This window comes from Desmodus rotundus, chromosome 11, assembly GCF_022682495.2.
Source record: "Desmodus rotundus isolate HL8 chromosome 11, HLdesRot8A.1, whole genome shotgun sequence".
Lineage (NCBI taxonomy): Eukaryota > Metazoa > Chordata > Mammalia > Chiroptera > Phyllostomidae > Desmodus > Desmodus rotundus.
This window is the reverse complement of record NC_071397.1, coordinates 18632085-18652189: the sequence shown is the minus strand read 5'-3', so window position 1 is coordinate 18652189 and position 20105 is coordinate 18632085. Positions and strand designations below refer to the sequence as shown.

Below are 20105 nucleotides of genomic sequence, written 5' to 3'. Positions count from 1 at the left end.
CAGTCTCCAAAACTCCCTAAAATTTCTTCACTGGGCATCATGACATAACAATAAGATGCTTTAGACATTCCCAGTACATTTTTTTTTTTAGCTAATATAATGGACTCCATATCACTATTACAAGAAATTACTCCCAGAGAAAGGATAGAATTAATGAATATGAAATTCAGGGTACAGTAAATACCTATGAAGCCACTGCAAATCCTTCAGCAAAGAAGAAAAATATTGGCTTATGTGTATTATCATGAATATAAACCATATTCTTTCAACCAACCCAACAATATTAAATCTTTTGAGAAGCCTCCCTCTCCTTGACAAATACAGGTTAATGATGCTTATTAAATGTTGTAGCTATAGTTATGTTATCAAAATTGAGCAATTGATTTTCAAAAGTCAGGAAATATTGTTTGGTGAGTTGAGATGGAGCAGTGAGTGCAGGGAGGAGGCTACTATTTATATGAACAACTGCCTATCAGTCAATTAAACTAAGATAGAGAAGCAACATGAAGTACATAAAAATGAACTTGAAATTAGATTTGAACAACACAACCCTAAGCTTCTGGTCATTTGTGTCTATTCATATTAATACTGATTGTGAAGAACATTAGAGATGAGTGTAAGAATGGCTTTTCTGTGAAACAAAATCCCATAATCTACATTCTATAACCTGGCTTATGGCACCATTATCTACACTTGATGAAGTCTGAAATGAGAAGGATACAAGGCATAAACGGTCTCTCATTAAATCCTTTCTCTTCCTCCTCAGCTAGCAGTAGCGGGATAATTATCTCCCATTCCCTCCTCAACCCCTTCCCCTGAGCATGCCTCAGAAATATTTCTAAACAGTGAAAAAAAGAAATAAGGCTGTCTGATCAGTAGAGTGGAATTTCTTGCTTAAATTGTTCATTACTATTCCTGTAACTCATCAAATCCCTGGTTACATCCTACAGAAGCAGATTTGGACCAGGTCTGGATTTAAGTCACCTCTCAGCCTGAGATCTCTGACTACATTATTGCACCTCACCTCTGAAACACCACCCAGCAACATTCACAAGCATGGCAGTGAGGGGGATTTGTGAGCTGGCTGAATTGGAGACAATGACCTTTATATTTACATATAGTGGAGAATTTTTTAATAAAGTTTCACACTCTTAAATATATTGTGACATTTTGAAAGCAGCATGTATGCAATTATAATGATATTTTCTGCCCCTCAAGCTCATTAAAATAAAATGAGATGTTACCTGTACTCTATATAATATTCAATAAGCCTGTCTCTGTTGTTCCTCTGGAACTTAAAAGTAACTTGTGAAATGTACACAGTTTATAATATGAATTGTTATCAACAGAATGTGATTCCAACCAAGGATTTTTTGACAAATTAGTAATAGCTCCAAATACTTGTCCTATTTGTTGAGATTTCTCTTTATTAAGAGTATACTATGGTTTTGAAATACATGAATGAAGTGAATTTAAACTGATAGTAGTTAATAAAAAATAATACACAGTTATAAAGATAAGTGTAATGCAAAGAAAAAAATGATATTCACCTCCAAAGATAATAGAGTTAAAACAGAATGAAATAGAAATTTAAATAGAAAATTTATTCCTTTACATAGAAGGAAAGAAACTCTTTAAAAAATGGGTGTCATCAAACCAACAGAGAGCAGAGCAAGTGACGTTGTTCCCTCTCAGACCCCCCCCCCACATACAGCATCACAACACAGCAACATGGGTTGCCCCATCCTGGTGAGCACCTAAGGCTCCACCCCTTACTATGTAACAGCCCTGCCAAGACAAAAAAAAAAAGAAAGCCCAAATGAAAGAACAGATCAAAGCTCCAGAAAAAATACAACTAAGTGATGAAGAGATAGCCAACCTATCAGATGCACAGTTCAAAACACTGGTAATCAGGATACTCACAGAATTGGTTGAATTTGGTCACAAATTTGATGAAAAGATGAAGGCTATGCTAAGTGAAATAAAGGAAAATATATAGGGAACCAACAGTGACAGGAAGGAAACTGGGACTCAAATCAATGGTGTGGACCAGAAGGAAGAAAGAAACATTCAACTGGAATGAAGAGAATGAACAGAATGAAGAAACAATTTTAAAAAATGAGGAAAGGCTTAGGAACCTCCAGGACATCTTTAAATGTTCCAACATCTAAATCACAGGGGTACCAGAAGGAGAACAGAAAGAGTAAGATATTGAAAACTTATTTGAACAAATCATGAAGGAGAACTTCCCCAATCTGACAAAGGAAATAGACTTCCAGGATTTCCAGGAAGCTCAGAGAGTCCCAAAGAAGTTGAACCCAAGGAGGAACACACCATGGCACATCATAATTACATTACCCAAGATTAAAGATAAGAAGATAATCTTAAAAGCAGCAAGAGGAAAGGAGACAGTTACCTACAAAGGAGTTCCCATAAGACTGTCAGCTGATTTCTCAAAAGAAACCTTGCAGGCAAGAAGGGGCTGGGAAGAAGTATTCCAAATCATGAAAGGCAAGGACCTACATCCAACATTACTATATCCAGCAAAGCTTTCATTTAGAATTGAAGGGCAGATAAAGTGCTTCCCAGATAAGGTCAAGTTAAAGGAGTTCATCATCACCAAGCCCTTATTATATGAGATGTTGAAGGGACTTATCTAAGAAAAAGAAGATCAAAAATATGAACAGTAAAATGACAACAAACTCACAGTTATTAACAACCACACCTAAAACAAAAACAAAAACAAACTAAGCAAACAACTAGAACAGGAACAGAATCACAGAAATGGAGATCACTTTGAGGGTTATCAGTGGAGGAGTGGGAGGAGGAGAGAGGGGGAAAAGGTACAGAGAATAAGTAGCATTAATGGCAGATAGAAAATAGACAGGAGTAGGTTAAGAATAGTATAGAAAATGTAGAAGCCAAAGAACTTATAGGTATGACCCATGGACATGAACTAAAGGGGGGGAATGTGGGTGGGAGGTGGTGTGCAGGGTTGAGGGGAATAAAAGGGGAGAAAATGGGATGACTGTAATAGCATAATCAATAAGGTATATCTTAAAAAATGAGTGTCATCAGAAATAATCACTCATAAATTATCTGATAAATTATGAGTTAATTTACCTATAAACAAGTGATTTAAAACACTAGCAATATAGTAAAACAGTATCATCATATATTACCAAATACAAAATTATTTATTCAAAGTTAGACTGAAGGTAATTGGACATGAAGAAATAAGTTAGACCCAAAGAATAAATACTTATGGAGAAACTTTTTGAGGAAGACAAACTATTCCAAGCTTTTGTAGATTTACACAAATATTATATCAAGGGATTTGACATGTAGAAGACCTGGGCTGGTTTTACCTACTGTGACTTCTGACACTTGATTACTTCCTCTGTAAAATGGAGACTCTGTAACCACAATATCCACCTCATGAGACTAGTGTAAGGTTAAATGAGATGGTTAAACCTCAACTGGGAGGTGAGAACTTAAAATGATAGTTATTATTGTTGATGAATTTGGCATCTGTTAAAAACAATCCAGTGAAATATTGCTGACAAATCAATATAATCGGTTCTACCATGAACTGAAGATAACCTTAACTTTAATTTTTCTGACTTGATGGTACTTTTACCGCTTCTGGGTCATCCCGTAAAACACCATGGGACATGTAAAATATGTACAGTAAAGAACAAGAAAAGGAAACTAATTATCTTGCATTGGTTTTCTTGTCTTTTTTTAATGGAGAAGAGTCAGCCTTTCACCAAAGGCCCCATAATTAGGAATTGGTCATACAATTTCTCATTATTTAATTAAACCATTTATAATTATCCCAGGAAATTTAGAAATCCAAAGGACATACTGATACACTGAAAACTAGCAACTTTATAAGCTTGTTTTAACATTGACCAGATCTCTGGCCAGCTCTTCTCTAATTTCTATAAGAAAGTATTTGAGGTAGCACAAACAACAATTCAAATGTCAGATTGTAAGAGAAAGTACAAAGCAAAGATTCTCACTGAAAAAAACAAATTTAATCAAAGTCAGGAATCTTATCTGAATCAGAGTTTGTATTTTTCTAGTTTATACTAAATTCATTTGATGATTCAGTGTAAACTTCAAGCGACTCAAATGCCCTCACAAAGTTTGAGCAAATGTTATCCGACTTGAAGTCTGGTAACTGACTGAAGGACAATTTCAAATAACTACCAACTATGGAGATTGAAGCAGCCCCTCAAGACTGATTCCAATTCCCATCAAATTAACCACCACCAGGAAGGGCTGGAAGGAGACATCAACCCTCCATACCTTATTGTAAATCAGTCTAAATAAGAGGTACTCTAATAAAAAGTAGGAGTAAACAAGGAAGAAAAGTGAGAGAGCAAGAAATTCTAGCTACTTTTTCCTGGGTCTTGATCTCATAGAATGTATTAGTCACACAAAGTACAGAAACATCTTTAGGATATTTTCTTTCTTGTACCCAACTGAAGAACGAAGGACCTCAGCTAAATCATGGTGCTTCTAGTCTTTCCAAGGTAGGTGGGAGGAAAAGAAGGGAGGAGGCAGGGATGAAGGGAAAGCAAGGGGGGGGGGGGAGAAGAACTATTAATTATTAAGTGATTCTTGTGTGTCAGAATTACATTAAGGGCTTTTCATATATTTACCAACCTAAGCCTTACAACAACCAAGTAAGGTTATTACTATCCCTATCTTATATATGAAAAAAGTAAGGCATGGAGACATTAAGTGATATTTCTGGGATTAGACTGTTACCAAGCAGCAGTACTATGATGTAAACTTGAGTATAGCCTACTAAATGCCTCCAGTCTTTTAAATATTACACCAAATGGTTTCTATTCATGACAAAAAATTAACAGTGCAAACTTCTAGAAAATGCTGTAAGCAGTATTCCTATCCATGTCTTCTAAACACCATTTCCTGAATGTGATAAAACTCAGTAATTTCACCCAGTTTATTACTCACCTTAACAGAGATTCAAATGAAGGTAGAAATTTATCACTGCGAAAATGTAGGTTACAATATGTAAACTGAATAACTATTTACTCACGGTGATGATAATGATGGGAATACATATTAGAAAATATAACGTATAATAAAATAAATAGCTTAGTGGTTTGTAGTAAACTAAAAACTTGTTGGGAAACAATCTTGTTTCTACTATAATATGAGGGGGGATCCCCCAAAACAGAATTATCTTCCAGAGGGTGGGCCTCTTGTAGTACAAGCTTCTCCCACCTGCTGAGTGTTCCAGGAACCCACCTGTGTCAGTGCAGCAGCTGGTGTTGTAAGAGGCTGCATTTGGCTTCAGTGCATTTTTTTTGAAGACACAACGTGTTTGCCCATTTCATGATGGGAGATTGGTGACCATACCTGCCCACTCCACACTGAGTGTCCAGTAGTTTTTGACCAAAAACGGGATGACCCAAATGCTCCACCCTCTCAATTCACTTGATCTCACCCCAAGTGACTTTTTTTGTTTCCCCAATGAAAAAAGTCCTCAAAGGGAAACGTTTTTGTTGATATGGAAGAGGTGAGACAAAACACAGCAGAAACACCAACAGGCATCAAAATTGATGACTTTAGAAACCGTTTTGAGCAGTGGAAAAAATGTCTCGACAGGTATATTGCATCAAATGGAGAGTACTTTGAAGGTGATTGAAGCTTAAACATGTAAGAATAAATACACCATTTTTTAATAAATAGATTCCAGGGTTTTTGTGTCCCTCCAGTTATGCTTGAACAGAAGCAGAAAGTGGCCATGACAGATTAGGGTGAAGCCTGTGTGCGTGTCTAGGACATCCAGAACAGGCTCTCAATAATTAATTGAATCACGTGTGTGACTGTATTTACACATTCATTATTAATCTATTTTTGCTCATAAGTGAAAATTGGCTTATTTGTTAATAATTTAAATGCAAGAAAGCAACAAATTAGTCAAAATCAACTAACCTGACAATCCTTTTAGAAATGGACAGGCCATTGTTTCAAGTGTATGAGTTGACTATTGTATAATAACCACAATAAACCATTACAGAAATGAGAATGTCATCTAAGCTTTGATAATTAGGAAGACAGAAGCAGGTGTTGAAGTTCTGCTTTACTTAGTGACATTAATCAAATCAGACCTCACTTGAGAAGGAATTTATTTCAATAAACTTACCTGACATAACCCAATTTTCCACATCTAGGTCGGTCATACCATCCTAACCCTTTCCGCTTATGAAAAAAATCAATTCAATTTAAATGATCGTATAATTGAGTTGCCTTCAAAGCATGCGCATGCAGCCATTTAAAAAAGCAGTGTCTATAATTATGAAGGGACTTACATATTTGGTTTCTCGGCCAGCTGCTCTTGGAAGAGTTGTAGGCTTCTGCATGAAAGTAAAAATAATTATAATACTAAAGTAATCAATAAAATAGTAAAAGATTTAAATTCTGGGATAAGTGTTCACCTATTTTTCCTTATTAAGATGTTCTAACCATTACTCCCTTTTTTCTATAAAAAGTCCTCTGTTCCTTTGAAAATCATTTTTTTAAACTATATCATTTTATTAAATGATATTAATGGTATTTATTAAATCATTTTATTACTTTTCCTTACTGTTAGGTATCAGCTATCTGGTAAATTTTCCCTTATTTTTGAATGTTGTTTATTTATGAATCATAGTAGTTCCTTACATAATTGTTGGCTACTTCAAAGTTTACGTAGAAATGTCTGTACTCTCAATTCTTTAAGCTGTTCAGGTCCAAAGAAATTCTCATCCACTCCATTTCAGTCATTCATTTCCAGGACCATTCCTATACTTCAATGGGAAACCTCTGAAATTTCAATTTCTAACATTCTACTCTCAGAACTCTGCCCCCAGCCACCATCTTCATTTCTCAAATATCCCTAGTGCGACATTTCTTCAGGCTCAGCCTCATGGGACTTCAAAATCATTGACCTTTATTAGCTCCATTTGGGCTTTATTACCTCTTAGTTTATGTATATTACATATTCTCAGTCATTTTATACCTTCATTTCTCTTGCCTCATTTTCTCCTTGTGAACCCACCCCACCAAACACACACACAACCTGGATGGACCTTATCCATTTTCTCTGAACTTATACCCAAGAAGCAAAACATTACCGGGAAAACTCTCTCAATCAAGCTAATTGATTTCGTTATAAATTAATGATAACAAACTTTAAATGGGCATTCAATACTCCCTGGTAAGTCCCCAATTTTTCTCTTAGACCCTCATTTTCCCACTTTCTGAAATGAAGTGGTTATTTAATTCATTCTTCTATACAACAAATATTATTGTGTATCTACTGTATGCCAGGAACTGTTCTGCACACTTCAGACTTATCAGCGAACAAAAGAGACAAAGATGCTCTGCCCCTGGGAGCTTACATTCCAGCAGGAGCTAAACTAAACAATACAACTATAAATCAGTAAATTAAATCATATGTTAGGAGGGGGCAAAATAAATTCCAAAAAAGGAGTAAAAATAATTTGAAGGCTAGGATAGCATATTCTTCCAAAGTAAACCTTGTTTGCTTCTGCCCCCCTGCACACACACGCATGGGCGCACACACAAATACAGGGTCTGGCAGAAGTACGGCCTGCTTAAGTGTGGTTGGTAGGGTAATAATGTGGGTATATTAATTTAGAGCTTTAATTTGAAAATTTCACCTAAAATGTCATATAGTGTGCTTGAGTGGGGTATTGTTATATTACAGAATTGTCTGCTTATAACTTTTAATAAAAGATTTTATAATAAAAAGGGGTGTTATTTGTGCCAGGCACTGTATACATATATAGCCACCCAAATGTTAAGAAAGTCAAGAGCACTGAGGGGAGAAGTCAAGAGTCTGAGCGCTTACAATTTTAAATACGATTCTCAATCTACAGAAGGTGGCACTAGAGCAAAGACTTGAAGGAGGTGAGAAGGTTGGCTGGGTGGGTATCTACATGAAAAGCATTCCAACAAGATGGAACATGCGCGAAGTTCTGGTATGAATTTCCACCTCTGAGAATGGTGGCTAAGGAACTCAAAGCAGTCCTGCCATAATATAACAAAATTGAGCAAAATATTGGAAAATATTATATTAAAAACATTGATAAGCTAATAAGAATGAAGAATTTGGGAGCAAGATCAGGAGAGAATGGGAATCTGAAGAGAGGAGTCTGACATTTGAGATCTATTTTTGGCTTGGGGGCATTTGCAAATGTGGAGTAGCGTGAGAAGCTGATCCAAATGCTGGACATTCTCAGAGGTGTAAAGAGATAAAAGGCAGAGTCTCCGGAGCCAAGAACAGACTGAGATCCAGGAGTAAGGGCAATTCAGAAGATCTCATATGGAATTCGACCTGCCCTCAAATCATCTAAACATGATTGTTTAGAAGAAAACCGTCTCAAAACCTTATATTAAAAAGTAATCCTCTTTTGCTAGGGCTCCTGGTATCTGACAGAAGCAAAGACAAGACTCTCTATAGCATGATAATATCACAGAGGCCTCACATAATTTCTATAAATAAATTTTCAAGTAGAATATCCAACACACAATCAGATCCAGAAAAACAAACAGGTAAGAAATGTGAGCGAGAATGAGCAGCAATAATAAACCAAAAAAAAAAAAAAAAAAGATGCACAAAAAATCCAGAAATTTGTTATCTTAGAACCAGACTGAAAACCACCATATGTAACCATATTGTTTGAGGGAAAAATTAAACTTGCAAATTCTTACAGAGCACTAGAGAAGATAAAAAATGGTAGAGTTGATTGAGAAAGAACAAAAGATGCTGGGGCAGAATTATGGCACATTCAAGCCTCAGCAAGGAGGTGAGCAGGACTGCAGCAGAGTGGTGAAGCCCTCCCAAGGCCCTCCCAAGTCTCGTAAGGACCCTCGCTTACATTCTGAGAATGCGATTCTTGCATTCTCGCTTACAATATATTACATATATTCGCCTAAATGTGTAGGCACTGCTGGTACGAAGCAGAGGAGGGTCAGAATCTGACTTATTCTTTAAAAGAATCCCTCTGTATGATATGTTCAGAATAAATTATTGTAAGGCAAGGGTATAGGGGTTCTTGTACTATCCAGCAAAACCTGAAGATGGCTCAGTAGTACATAATATATGAAATAATCATATTCTACATATATTTTGAATGTACAGCAGTGGAATTTCTAATACAAAAAATGTGGAAGAGAAAAAGAAGAATAAAACTTGACACCAATGTTTCTGGCCTTGAGTAGATGAAAACTTGTGGCCCTGTCACTGGAGAAGGGAAGGCAAATGTGGAATAGTTTTTGTAGGAGAAAATCTAGGTTTCAGTTCTAAGATATTTATTAGAAGTCTAAATTAAAATGAACAGTAGGGGACTGGAGTTTGGGAGGGAATACTGGACCAGAAATATAAATTGGAAACAAGGTGAGAACATTAAAGGAATTAACACAGAGAAACAAGCAGTCTGAGCACTAGCCTAGAGCACTCCAAATTTGATAGTTTGGGAAGGAGAGGATGAACCAGCAAAGCAGGCTAGGAAATAAAAATGGCAAGGGAGGTAGGAGAATCACTGAGATAGCATGGTGTTCTGGAAGGTACTAGAGGAATATATACCAAAGAGGACGAGTGATCAGCTCAGATATATCAGCTCAGATCAGTTATAAAATGGGTTTGCAGCGATGGGGAGGACTTCCACAAACTTTGGAAAATGGCTCGCGCAGCAGAGCGGGGTTAAAGCCTGAATGGAAGGGACTTAAGAGGGAAAATGAGAGAAGAAATGAAAGTAGATAAAGTAGATACATAAAATTTATTCAGCATTTTTTTCAAATTCTTCCCCATTATACTGTCCCTCTTTAATTTCAGTTAAGAATTTAATTGTTTTCACTAAAAGGTACTATAATATAACTAAAAATACTAGTTATGAAATTCTTTAATTTCCTACCATCAGCCCACTAACATCCTCGCACCTGTACTTAACATTTCCTCTATTTTCTGTCCTATTACAATGTTTAACGACATTCCCAGTTTCTTATCAAAGGATACTAATTTGAATTAGGCTCTAGTTTCTGTGCCCTTTCAAAGGACTTTCATTTTTCAGGATCTCCCTTTATTTTATACAAATAGTACGTCCTTGCTCTTGTCATTTTCAGCTTTATTTTTTTTAATTTTTATTGTTATTCAATTACAGTTGTATGCCTTTTCTCCCCATCCCTCCACCCCACCCCAGCTGAACCCACCTCCATCCCCCACCTCCACCCTCCCCCTTGGTTTTGTCCATGTGTCCTTTATAGTAGTTCCTGTCATTTTCAGCTTTAAAAAGCAGACAAAAAATTCTTCCTTGACCCCACTACTGACCCAACTTTTTTCTCCCTTTCACAACCCAACACTCTGAAGTAGCTGCTTTTGTTGTTTTATATGGTATCTCTGTGCTTATTCTTCTTTTATTCAAATTTTACTTTACTTTATATTTTATTTTTAATTAAATTTTATTGATTATGCTATTACAGTTGTTTCAGTTTTTCCCCCTTTGCTCCTCTCCACCCAGCACCACCACTCCCCCTCAGGCAATCCCCCCACCATTGTTCATGTCCATAGGTCATGCATATAAGTTCTATGGCTGCTACATTTCCTACACTGTACTTTACATCCCCATTGCTATTCTGTAACTACCTATTTGTACTTCTCAATCTTCTCAACTCTTCACCCTTTCCCCCACAATCTCCCATCTGACAACCAACAAAATGCTCTCTGTATCTGTGATTCTGTCTCTGTTCTTTTCATTTGCTTAGTTTGTTTTTTAGATTAAATTGTTGATAGATATGTATTTATTGCCATTTTCTTGTCCATAGTTTTAATCTTTTTTTTCTTAAATAAGTCCCTTTAACATTTCATAGAATAATGGATTGGGGATGATGAACTCCTTTAGTTTCTTCTTGTCCAGGAAGCTCTTTATCTGTACTTTGATTCTAAATGATAGCTTTGCTGGATAGAGCAATCTTGGCTGTAGGGCCCTGCTTTTCATGACTTTGAATATTTCTTGCCAATCCTTTCTAGCCTACAAAGTTCCTTTTGAAAAATCAGCTGACAGTCTTGTGGGAACTCTACTGTAGGTAACTAACTGCTTTTCCTTTGCTGCTTTTAAGATTCTCTGTTTATCTCTAAGTTTTGACATATTAATTATGATGTGTCTTGGAGTGGGGCTCTTTGCATCAATCTTGTTCGGGACTCACTGTGTTTCCTGGACTTGCATATCTATTTCCTTTACCAAATTAGGGAAATTTTCTTTCATTATTTTTTCAAATAGATTTCCAACTTCTTATTCTTTCTATTCTCTTTCTGGCACCCCTATGATGCAAATGATGGAATGCTTGAAGTTGGTGCAGAGGATGCTGACACTATCTTCATTTTTTGGATTTTTTTTTGTTCTTGTTGTTCTGATTGGTTGTTTTTTGCTTCCTTATGTTGCAAATCATTGATTTGATTTCAGTTTCAACCAGTCTACCATAAATTGGTTTTTATTTCAATTAGTGTATCATTCATTTCTGACTGTATCTTTTTTATGCTCCAGAAGTTCTCACTGAGTTCCTTGAGCATCCTTATAACTAGTGTTTTGAACTCTGCATTTGATACATTACTTATTTCCATTCTGTTTAGTTCTTTCTCTGGAGTTCTGATATGTTCCTTCATTTGGGCCATGTTTCTTTGTCTCCTCAGTTTGGCAGACTCCCTGTGTTTGTTTCTATGTATTAGGTAGGGTTGCTATGACTCCCTGTGTTGGTAGAGTGGCCTAATGTCATAGGCATCCTGTAGGGTCCAGTGACACAGCCTCCCCTATCACCCAAGCTGGGTACTCAAGGTGTGCCCTTCATGTGGGCTGAGTATACCCTTCTCTTGTAGTTGATCCTTGATTGCTGTTAGCAGGTCAATGGGAGGGATTTACCCAAGCCAGTCAGCTGCAAGGACTGGCTGTGATGACTGACCGCCAACCTCTGCTGTACTGGGCACAGGCTCTGAGGTTTTCTGGATGGTGCAGGCCAAGGTCAGCCCCCAGCTGTGTTCTGCCAGGGACCATTCTGCATGAACTATAAAGCTTCTGAGATGGCTGCTACTTGTGTTGGGCTTGGAGATTTCCAGATGGAGCCAAGCCGTGAATCTAGGCTGGGTGCTACTAGTGCCGGGCATGGGACACTTAGCAAGAGCTTTGGGGGATGGAGGTTTACTGAGATTGGTGGTTGCTTGTTTGAGAGGAATTAGGAAGTTGTGAAGCATGTGCCAAGACCATCCATTCATATGGAAAAATCATTGTTAACACTTCAGTGGGCCCATAAGTTAGGTGGGACAGAGCGTCAGGGGATCTCCTGGGCAGGGCAAACAGTGTTAGCCAGGTTGATGAAGTGTCAGATATGGCAGCAGCCCACAGGCTCTGTGGCTTTGTTGGGGGAGGGCTTAGAAAAAGCACATAGGCCTCTGCCTACCTTTCTGTCTGGGTTAAATCTGTCCCTCAACTCTTGCCTTGATGCCAGAAACTTCGGTTCCTCCCTGTAGGCCACTGGGGCCTTTCAAGCTGCTACACTGGTGCTAGAGCTCAGAGGGAGTGAGTCTGAGTAAGCCTGTGTGGGGGTTCTTTAAGAGGAACTGCTTGGGACTCCAGATGTTTCCTCCACCTACTTAATCCCCACTGGTTTTTGTGGCCAAAAGTTACAGGGACTTATCTTGCTGGCACTGGAACCCTTGACTGGGGGGCCTGGTGTGGAGCTGGGACTCCGTGCTCCCAAGATATCCCTCCTGAATTTTTATCCACCACATGTGGATGTGGAAACAGCCCATTACACATCTCTACCCTTCCTACCGGCCTGGATGGATGTGGTTCCTTTAATTTTGTAGTTGTCAGACCTCCATTCAACTTGACTTCTGATGGTTCTGAGTGATGGTTGTTCTGTATTTTAGTAATAATTTTGCTGTGATTGTGCAAGAAGGGGAGTCATGTTTACCTGTGCCACCATCTTGACCAGCAATTGTACTTTCCCATTCATAACACTTTCATCACCCAAGATAAGAAAGCAAAGCGCTAGTGTAAGGAAGTAAAATTTAGCAATGGTAAAAAAAAAAAAAAAAAAGAATCTATGGCATCAAGGTGGTCCTTCAGCTGCAGCCTGACAGAAGAGGTGTGAAGAGTTAACCATAGGTTTGGACAACTAGCCAGCTTCTAATGGGTCCCTTTCCTGATTTCTTTAATGGTAATGAAAACTGGGACAGCTATGGGAAAGAGGAGTATAGAATCCCATAAGCAGAGATGCAGGGAAGCAAAGGTGAGGTACAGTGTCACTGAAGCAGGGAAGAAGTGGCAAGTGATAAATCATTGATATTATGGAGCTTCTATACTCTGAAACACATGCACCTCCTGCTCACACACACACACACACACACACGCACGCACACGCACATGAGAAATCCATAATCAGGGAGCCTTAGGAACTAGGCTTTAGTATCTGCCACCACAAGCATCAGGCATACATACTGCCAAAATGGCTGATATACCCAGATAAATTTGAGTTTCCATGGAAACCTGATAGGATATCTGAACATGTAAATACTATAAAAGAAAAACAATGGTCCAGCCATTTCCCTTGTAAGTCTTTACCCCAAAGAAACAAAAGCATATAAGCATGCAAAGGCTGGTTTACAAATGTGCTTAGTAGTTCTATTAGTAACATCCTCAAATTAAAAATAACCCAATTGCCCATCAACTGGTGAATAGTAAACATATGGTACAAACATACAGTGGAATGTTACTTGGCAATAAAAAGAAATGAACTATTGATACATGCAAAAATATGACTTAATCAACTCAATTGCCTTCTACTAAATATAAAATGCCAGACTCAAGAGACTGCATACTGTATAATTCTGTTAATATAGCATTTGAAAAGGCAAAAGTATACACATAGACAAAAGATCAGTGGTTGCCTAGCACTGAATTAGAGAGAGGGGGGTACCACAAAGGAGCAGGAGGGAACTTTTCTCTTCAGTGGAAGTGTTTTGTATTTTGGATGTGAGGGTGGTTACATAACTACATGCTTTGTCAGCCTCTATACACTAAAAGGGTAAATTTTACAGTAAGTAAATTATACCTCAATAAACCTGGCTTGAAATAAAAGAACTATATAAGGTAGAAAAAAGAAATTTACACAGGTATTAAAGAACAAAATAGACACTGAACAAATTCTTGAACTAGAATATCAGATCAAGGAATCCTCTTGAAAGAATTACAGAGCAATAGATAGAAAATATATACATAAAGCTTAAGAGATATGTAATACAGAAGCAAAAGTGTCAACATCAGTGTTATAAAAGTCCTAGCAGGAAAGAAATGTGAAAAAAGTGACTAAAAGTTATCCTGAATTTAAGGGGAAGAAACAAATTAAAGACTCCAAATGAAAGGTCCGAGAGAACATCAATCCAGATACATAAGACCAAAAAAATGTACTCCTAGACACATTATGGGGAAAGTAGTCACATTAGAGAGAAAGATAAAATACTGAAAGATTACAGTACTACTCTGCAAATGATTACTCTGTAGCAGAAGAGTAAATCTCATGCAGACAAAATACTTCACAAGAAAGCAGTTGAGGGTTAAGAACCTGGGGTAGAAAGTGTTGAAGAGAGAAGATCTATAATTTTATGTCCAGCGAAACTATAACTTAAATGAAAAGGCAAAAAAATACATTTTTAGGGACAAAGCCCATTGAATCAACACAATCAGATATTGAATAAAATTTTCAGCAAGATTCCAACAAGAAAAAATAGAAAGATATGGATTTGTGAGAAAAAAGATCTAAATAAAGAGTATCTAAATAGTCACATAAAAATATAACCATAATAATTCACATATAAAAGTCCAAAAAATACTAATGAATTACATCTGTCTAAAGGTGTAACTTGATTAAAAACATGTAAAAATGAAAGAGCTATAGTATTTATCTAATTTGGGGGAAAACATTTGTAAGTTTTAAAAATGATAGGAAAATAAACATAATTATCATCTTTAATAAATTATATGTAACTACAAAAACTAACAAAAATATAAAGTAAAATTTTCAAAAGTTTCAAACTAGTAAATGTCAAAATATCCAAAATAAAGCAGAAAAGGCAGATAAAGAAAACATTTTAAGTAGGAAATATAAAATAAGATCACAGAAATTAGTATTAATATAATAAGAATTATAATAATTATAAAAGCCTTAAGGTCCCAGATAAAGAAAATCTCAGATTGAAAATAAAAGTGATATCCAGAAATGTTGTTCTAAAGAAAAAAACACGAGGGTACACAGAGAAAAAATAAGCTAATAGAAATTGATTTTTAAAAGTAACAATAAACTGATAAAAAGTTAACAAAACATGAATAAAAAATTACATATATATTACTTATATAAGGTCACTATTTTCATACTACACTAAAAACACAACCTTAGATTCAAAAGGATTATAAATGCTAGTAATGGTTATTAAAAATAAAGATGAGAATGAACACCAACACATAAGAAACAGCAATACAGTTTCAGAATATATGTCAAATCTAATGAACGCTTCTCTAGCCCTATCTTTCTCTTCCTCTTGGCAGCAATCCCCACAATTAGATGCTCCTCAATACTCTTTTCTTGTAGCTTCCATAACACCATCCTGCTCTGACTTTTTGTAATGGATTTTTCTTCTCCTTTGCAGGCTTCTGCTCCACCTCCTTTATTGGACCTGAGATGTTTTGCTCCCTGGAGCTCTGTACAGGGCGCTCGCAATATTCGCGTGTTGGCCAGCCCCAAAGATCTCTTTTACTACCCCACACACCTGTGTTTAAGCCCTCTGTGAGGCACACTGCAAAGTCATCCTACCCAAAATGAACAGGAGCTCTCTTTCCTCTCCCACCTTCTGTCCCCTTCACAGTCATCTATGCTCAAGGAAGACACCTGGAGTTCACCCATGATTCTTCTCTCCTTCACATGCACATCCAAACCTGCAGCAGGTCTGAGAAATCTCTCTCGTACCCACACACTCCTCTCCAGCTCTGAACCCACCCCACGCAGGCCAACTTCATCAACTGCCTCTCTGACCTCGGGGGCCTCCTTGCCGCAGCTATTGTGATCTTTTTCAATGGTATCATATAATCCCCCCCCCATATTCTTATGTCTTCTCATTTTTTTTGGATTCCAAGCTTGATGTCATGGCCTAGAAGTATCCTCACTGTCTCTAGTCCACCTTCTCAACCTCATTTTACACAGGTCACCCCAGGCTCACTATGCTTCAACCACACTTGTCTTCATCTTCATACACAGTGAGCGCTCTCCTGACTCAGGATCTGCCTACGCCTACTTCTCTACTTGAAAGCTATTCTCCCTGATCTTTCCATGGTTGGCTTCTTTCCACCTTTGATCTCAGCTTGAATCCTACTTTCTGATTACCACATCCAAAGTACCCCCCCAACCCAGGTAACTCTGCCTTGTTTACCATTATCTCCCTAGTGCCTCACAGGGCCAGGCCCATGGTAGGCACTTAATAAATATTCGTTGAATGAAATGATTACCTTAGTAACACTGACTTAATATTTTTAAACACTATAAGCATTAAATATTTTAAATAAATCATAATAAAGATGGTTATTCACATTATACTATTTAAGTTCTATTCATACTACAGTTAATATAATATAGGATATATTAATATGTTCAAAAATAAAATAAAAATTGTATTTTAAAATTTACATAGTATTCAAACAAAGTTTTATATTTTTAGATCAAAAGACAAAGTAGATACAACTAAATAGATAATAAACACAGAAACTACAATTATTAATTTGTAGGTCCACTCTGGTAAAATAGAATTTTTTAATACTGACGATTAATGGTTACTGGGTTTCTGCGTCATTGTTAATGGATATTTGTCCATAATGTTCCCACCGACAGTTAGGATTGCTTTTCTAATTATAAGCAATCTTTACATTTAAAACCTATTTTACATACACAGTATCCAATTTTTAAAAGGAACACACACAAAGTATACCAATTCCAAGAGAGAATATAAGGCTGACAAAAAACTAACCATTATCAATAAAGAAAAAAACACAACCCACTTTGAAATTTGGATGAGTAGGTCTGTATTAAGCACTCAAAAATATTTGGAAAAATGTAGTATTTTATTCCAACAAATGAAAATAGCTACATTATAAGAAGGAAATATTTAACTATGTAAATACAAAATTAATTGTTTAGTAGTACCCTAACAATCTAAAATATCCAAGCTTCTGTCCCTCTGAGTAGTGAAATACACTCCATCAACCAAAGGAAATAATATTCTAGAAATAATACCTGTGTTAAAGCTCTTAGGCTAATGCTACTTTAGTCTACTTCATTTTCCACTTCTACAACTCTAAGTGGCTGTGAACTACATAAATTCTGGAGACATGGTTTAAGAGGAGATTAGGTAACAAACTGCACATACAGCTTCTAAAAATGTCAACATAAAATGTAGCCCATTATGTTGGCTTTCAAAGTGTTTTGAACTTGGCCCATGGTAAGAAACAGATTTTACTTTGCAAACCCTGTACAAATATACCTATATATGTATATGTAAACAAACTGAAATGAATTTCAATACTACCTACACAACTTGGAATAGAGTCTGATATTTTACATTCCTACTATTCTATTTTTTTAAATGCAGCTTGCTAACAACAGCAAAAACAAAAGCTAGTTTCTATCTATTAAATTAATTTACTAATTCCCTACTGGACTTTGACCTGCAGTTTAAAAATCACTGATATAGAAACTCTTATGATTCAGTAAATTATATTAAACAAATACATACCTTGATAGTGTTAGAACCCAACAATGTCTGTAGGGAACTTGAAGGAGAATCAGAAGAATGCTGGAAAATAAAAAGGACAAGCCTGTGATACATCACTCTCAAACAGAGGCAAACGAAGAGAAGCAAAGCAAATGTTTGAATTGCACATTCTAGTCTAAGGCATTACCATAGACAAGGAATCCTGTAAGACCTTATCAATGGTAGCACAGAGCTCTTCAGTTTGCTGCCTGAGCTGTGCAGGGGAACAAAACTGGAAGAATTGAAACCAGGTACTGAGTTAATAGAGAGTTTCGGGATTGCAGTTCAAACACAAGGGGAATACAAAGTCATTACCTCCAGAGGTAGGTCTAATGTGTTGTCCTTGGAGATACTTTCAGTCTTCACTGGTTCATCTAGTGCCTAGCGGTAAATGAAATAGTTCTTATGTGAGGCTTTTAGTCAAATGCAAATGTCATAAAAACATGTCTTCAAAGAAATCCTTCTATATCTCAATATTTCCAAGAAAAAATCTTTGAATAATTTGATGAGCTCTTCTCTGTCATGGAGGCATTTTCCACACTAGTCTAGTTTCTCTTGTGGAATCAGTATCTCTATTATAAGATGTTGGAATAAAGAAAAGAGGCTGAGTTTTTAAATATGCAGATTAGAACTTGGACATCTCATACCTCCAGATGAGCCTTGTTCCCTTCCAAGAAGTCACCTCGAGAAGCTACACACAGAGATAAGAATGATGTAGACATTTCTCAAAATTTTACAAAAACTGTTCTTGAGGAAATGCTTTAGGACCAGTCTACAAGAAACATGCACATGGAATAAAAAAATCTTGCCTCATTTTTAGTTATTTACATCCCAAAAGTCTTAGCTACCTTATTCCTAGGACTTGGTCTCAAGTGACATCTAACTATTTTCCAAATAAAACATACTTTTTATTTATTGTGATAGGTCACAAGTATGTACATGGAGAGCATAAGATAACACTCGTCTTCACTGCGTTCACTCCATTTGGGATATGAGGTAAAATAGTACAAAATAACAGAAGCCAGGATGCACTCCTCCTACTTGGTTCTTCTCCCTCCTCATGAGAGAGGTAGCCATTCTCACTCATTTTGTGGTTATCATCATATGTATGTCTTCAATTGTTTTATCATATTAATATATGTATACATTATTAGACAACATACTATGTAGATTTTTTGCCCTGTGTTAGTATAACATGTGCTTCCAGAACTTGCTTGGTTTTTTCCAACCACTTTGGTGAATTATGACTGACATACAAAAACCTGTATTTAATGTATATAACGGATAAACCATCTCCACAATCTAGGCTATAAATATATCTGTCACCACTGAAAATGTCTTCCTGCCTTATTACTTTTTCCACGTAGTTATTTGCTCAGTCTTTCACTTACACATAGGATTCCATTGTATGCACATTCCACACAACAATGGATACTTTCTTCTGTTGCTGGGTATTTACGGTGTCCCCAATTTTCACTGCTATAAACTGTAATAACTCTCATCTATGTACACATTTCTTTAGACACGTGTTTGTAGTTTTAAGATTACAGTACCTATATAATAGTGTAATCATGGAGAACTACTTTTATCGGATATTCTCAAAGTGTTCTTTAAAACAACTGAATACTTTTATGCTCATCATAGTAATAAATGACAGTTCTTGTTTTCACACTTAAGCAAATTGTTAACATCCTGATGTACATGAAGGATCTCTCTTTGGTTTTAGATTTTATTTCTTTGATAATTTGTGAGGTTGTACATCTTTCATATGTTTATTCCCCTCTTCTTCATTGACATTGTTTCATTTTTCATTTGCGTAGATGTAAGCTATTCTATATTCTGCTTTATTCTATGTGTCAACAGAATACTTTTATAATAAAAATTCATAGAAAGCCTTGCTATCTAATGAGGCAGACAGCAGATTTTATTCTTCGAAAATGCCTTACCTAATTCTTAGCCATTTTCTCTTTTACTCTAATTATATGAGACATTTGTCAAGTTGGGACACCCTATCGCTTTGCACATAACTAAAGCAGATAGCATCATAATTACTTTTTTATTGTATCTCCACAATACTGGACCATTTGGCCTATTACAATTGGGAAAATGTATTATTGATTTTTGTAGCCTCAGGAAAGAGCATATAATATGTGCTCAGTAAAGATCTTTAGGGATAGATTGAAAAGGTAAATTGACAAATAAATGGAGTTAA

The 20105-nt window shown here is 36.4% G+C and overlaps 1 protein-coding gene across 11 annotated transcripts in view; it reads right to left on the bottom strand.

Annotated features, from left to right (window-relative positions):
• The window catches only part of MLIP (muscular LMNA interacting protein), a 225113-nt gene that overhangs the window by 65468 nt on the left and 139540 nt on the right, over nucleotides 1–20105 (bottom strand). For all 11 annotated transcript variants that reach the window (XM_053914200.2, XM_045193378.3, XM_053914199.2 and 8 more), the window contains 4 exons: nucleotides 18209–18274; nucleotides 18042–18125; nucleotides 17876–17935; nucleotides 6354–6398 (listed from right to left, as the gene is read on the bottom strand). In XM_053914200.2, coding sequence (XP_053770175.1) covers nucleotides 6354–6398; nucleotides 17876–17935; nucleotides 18042–18125; nucleotides 18209–18274 — 255 coding nt within the window. The remainder of the gene's footprint in view (nucleotides 1–6353; nucleotides 6399–17875; nucleotides 17936–18041; nucleotides 18126–18208; nucleotides 18275–20105) is intronic.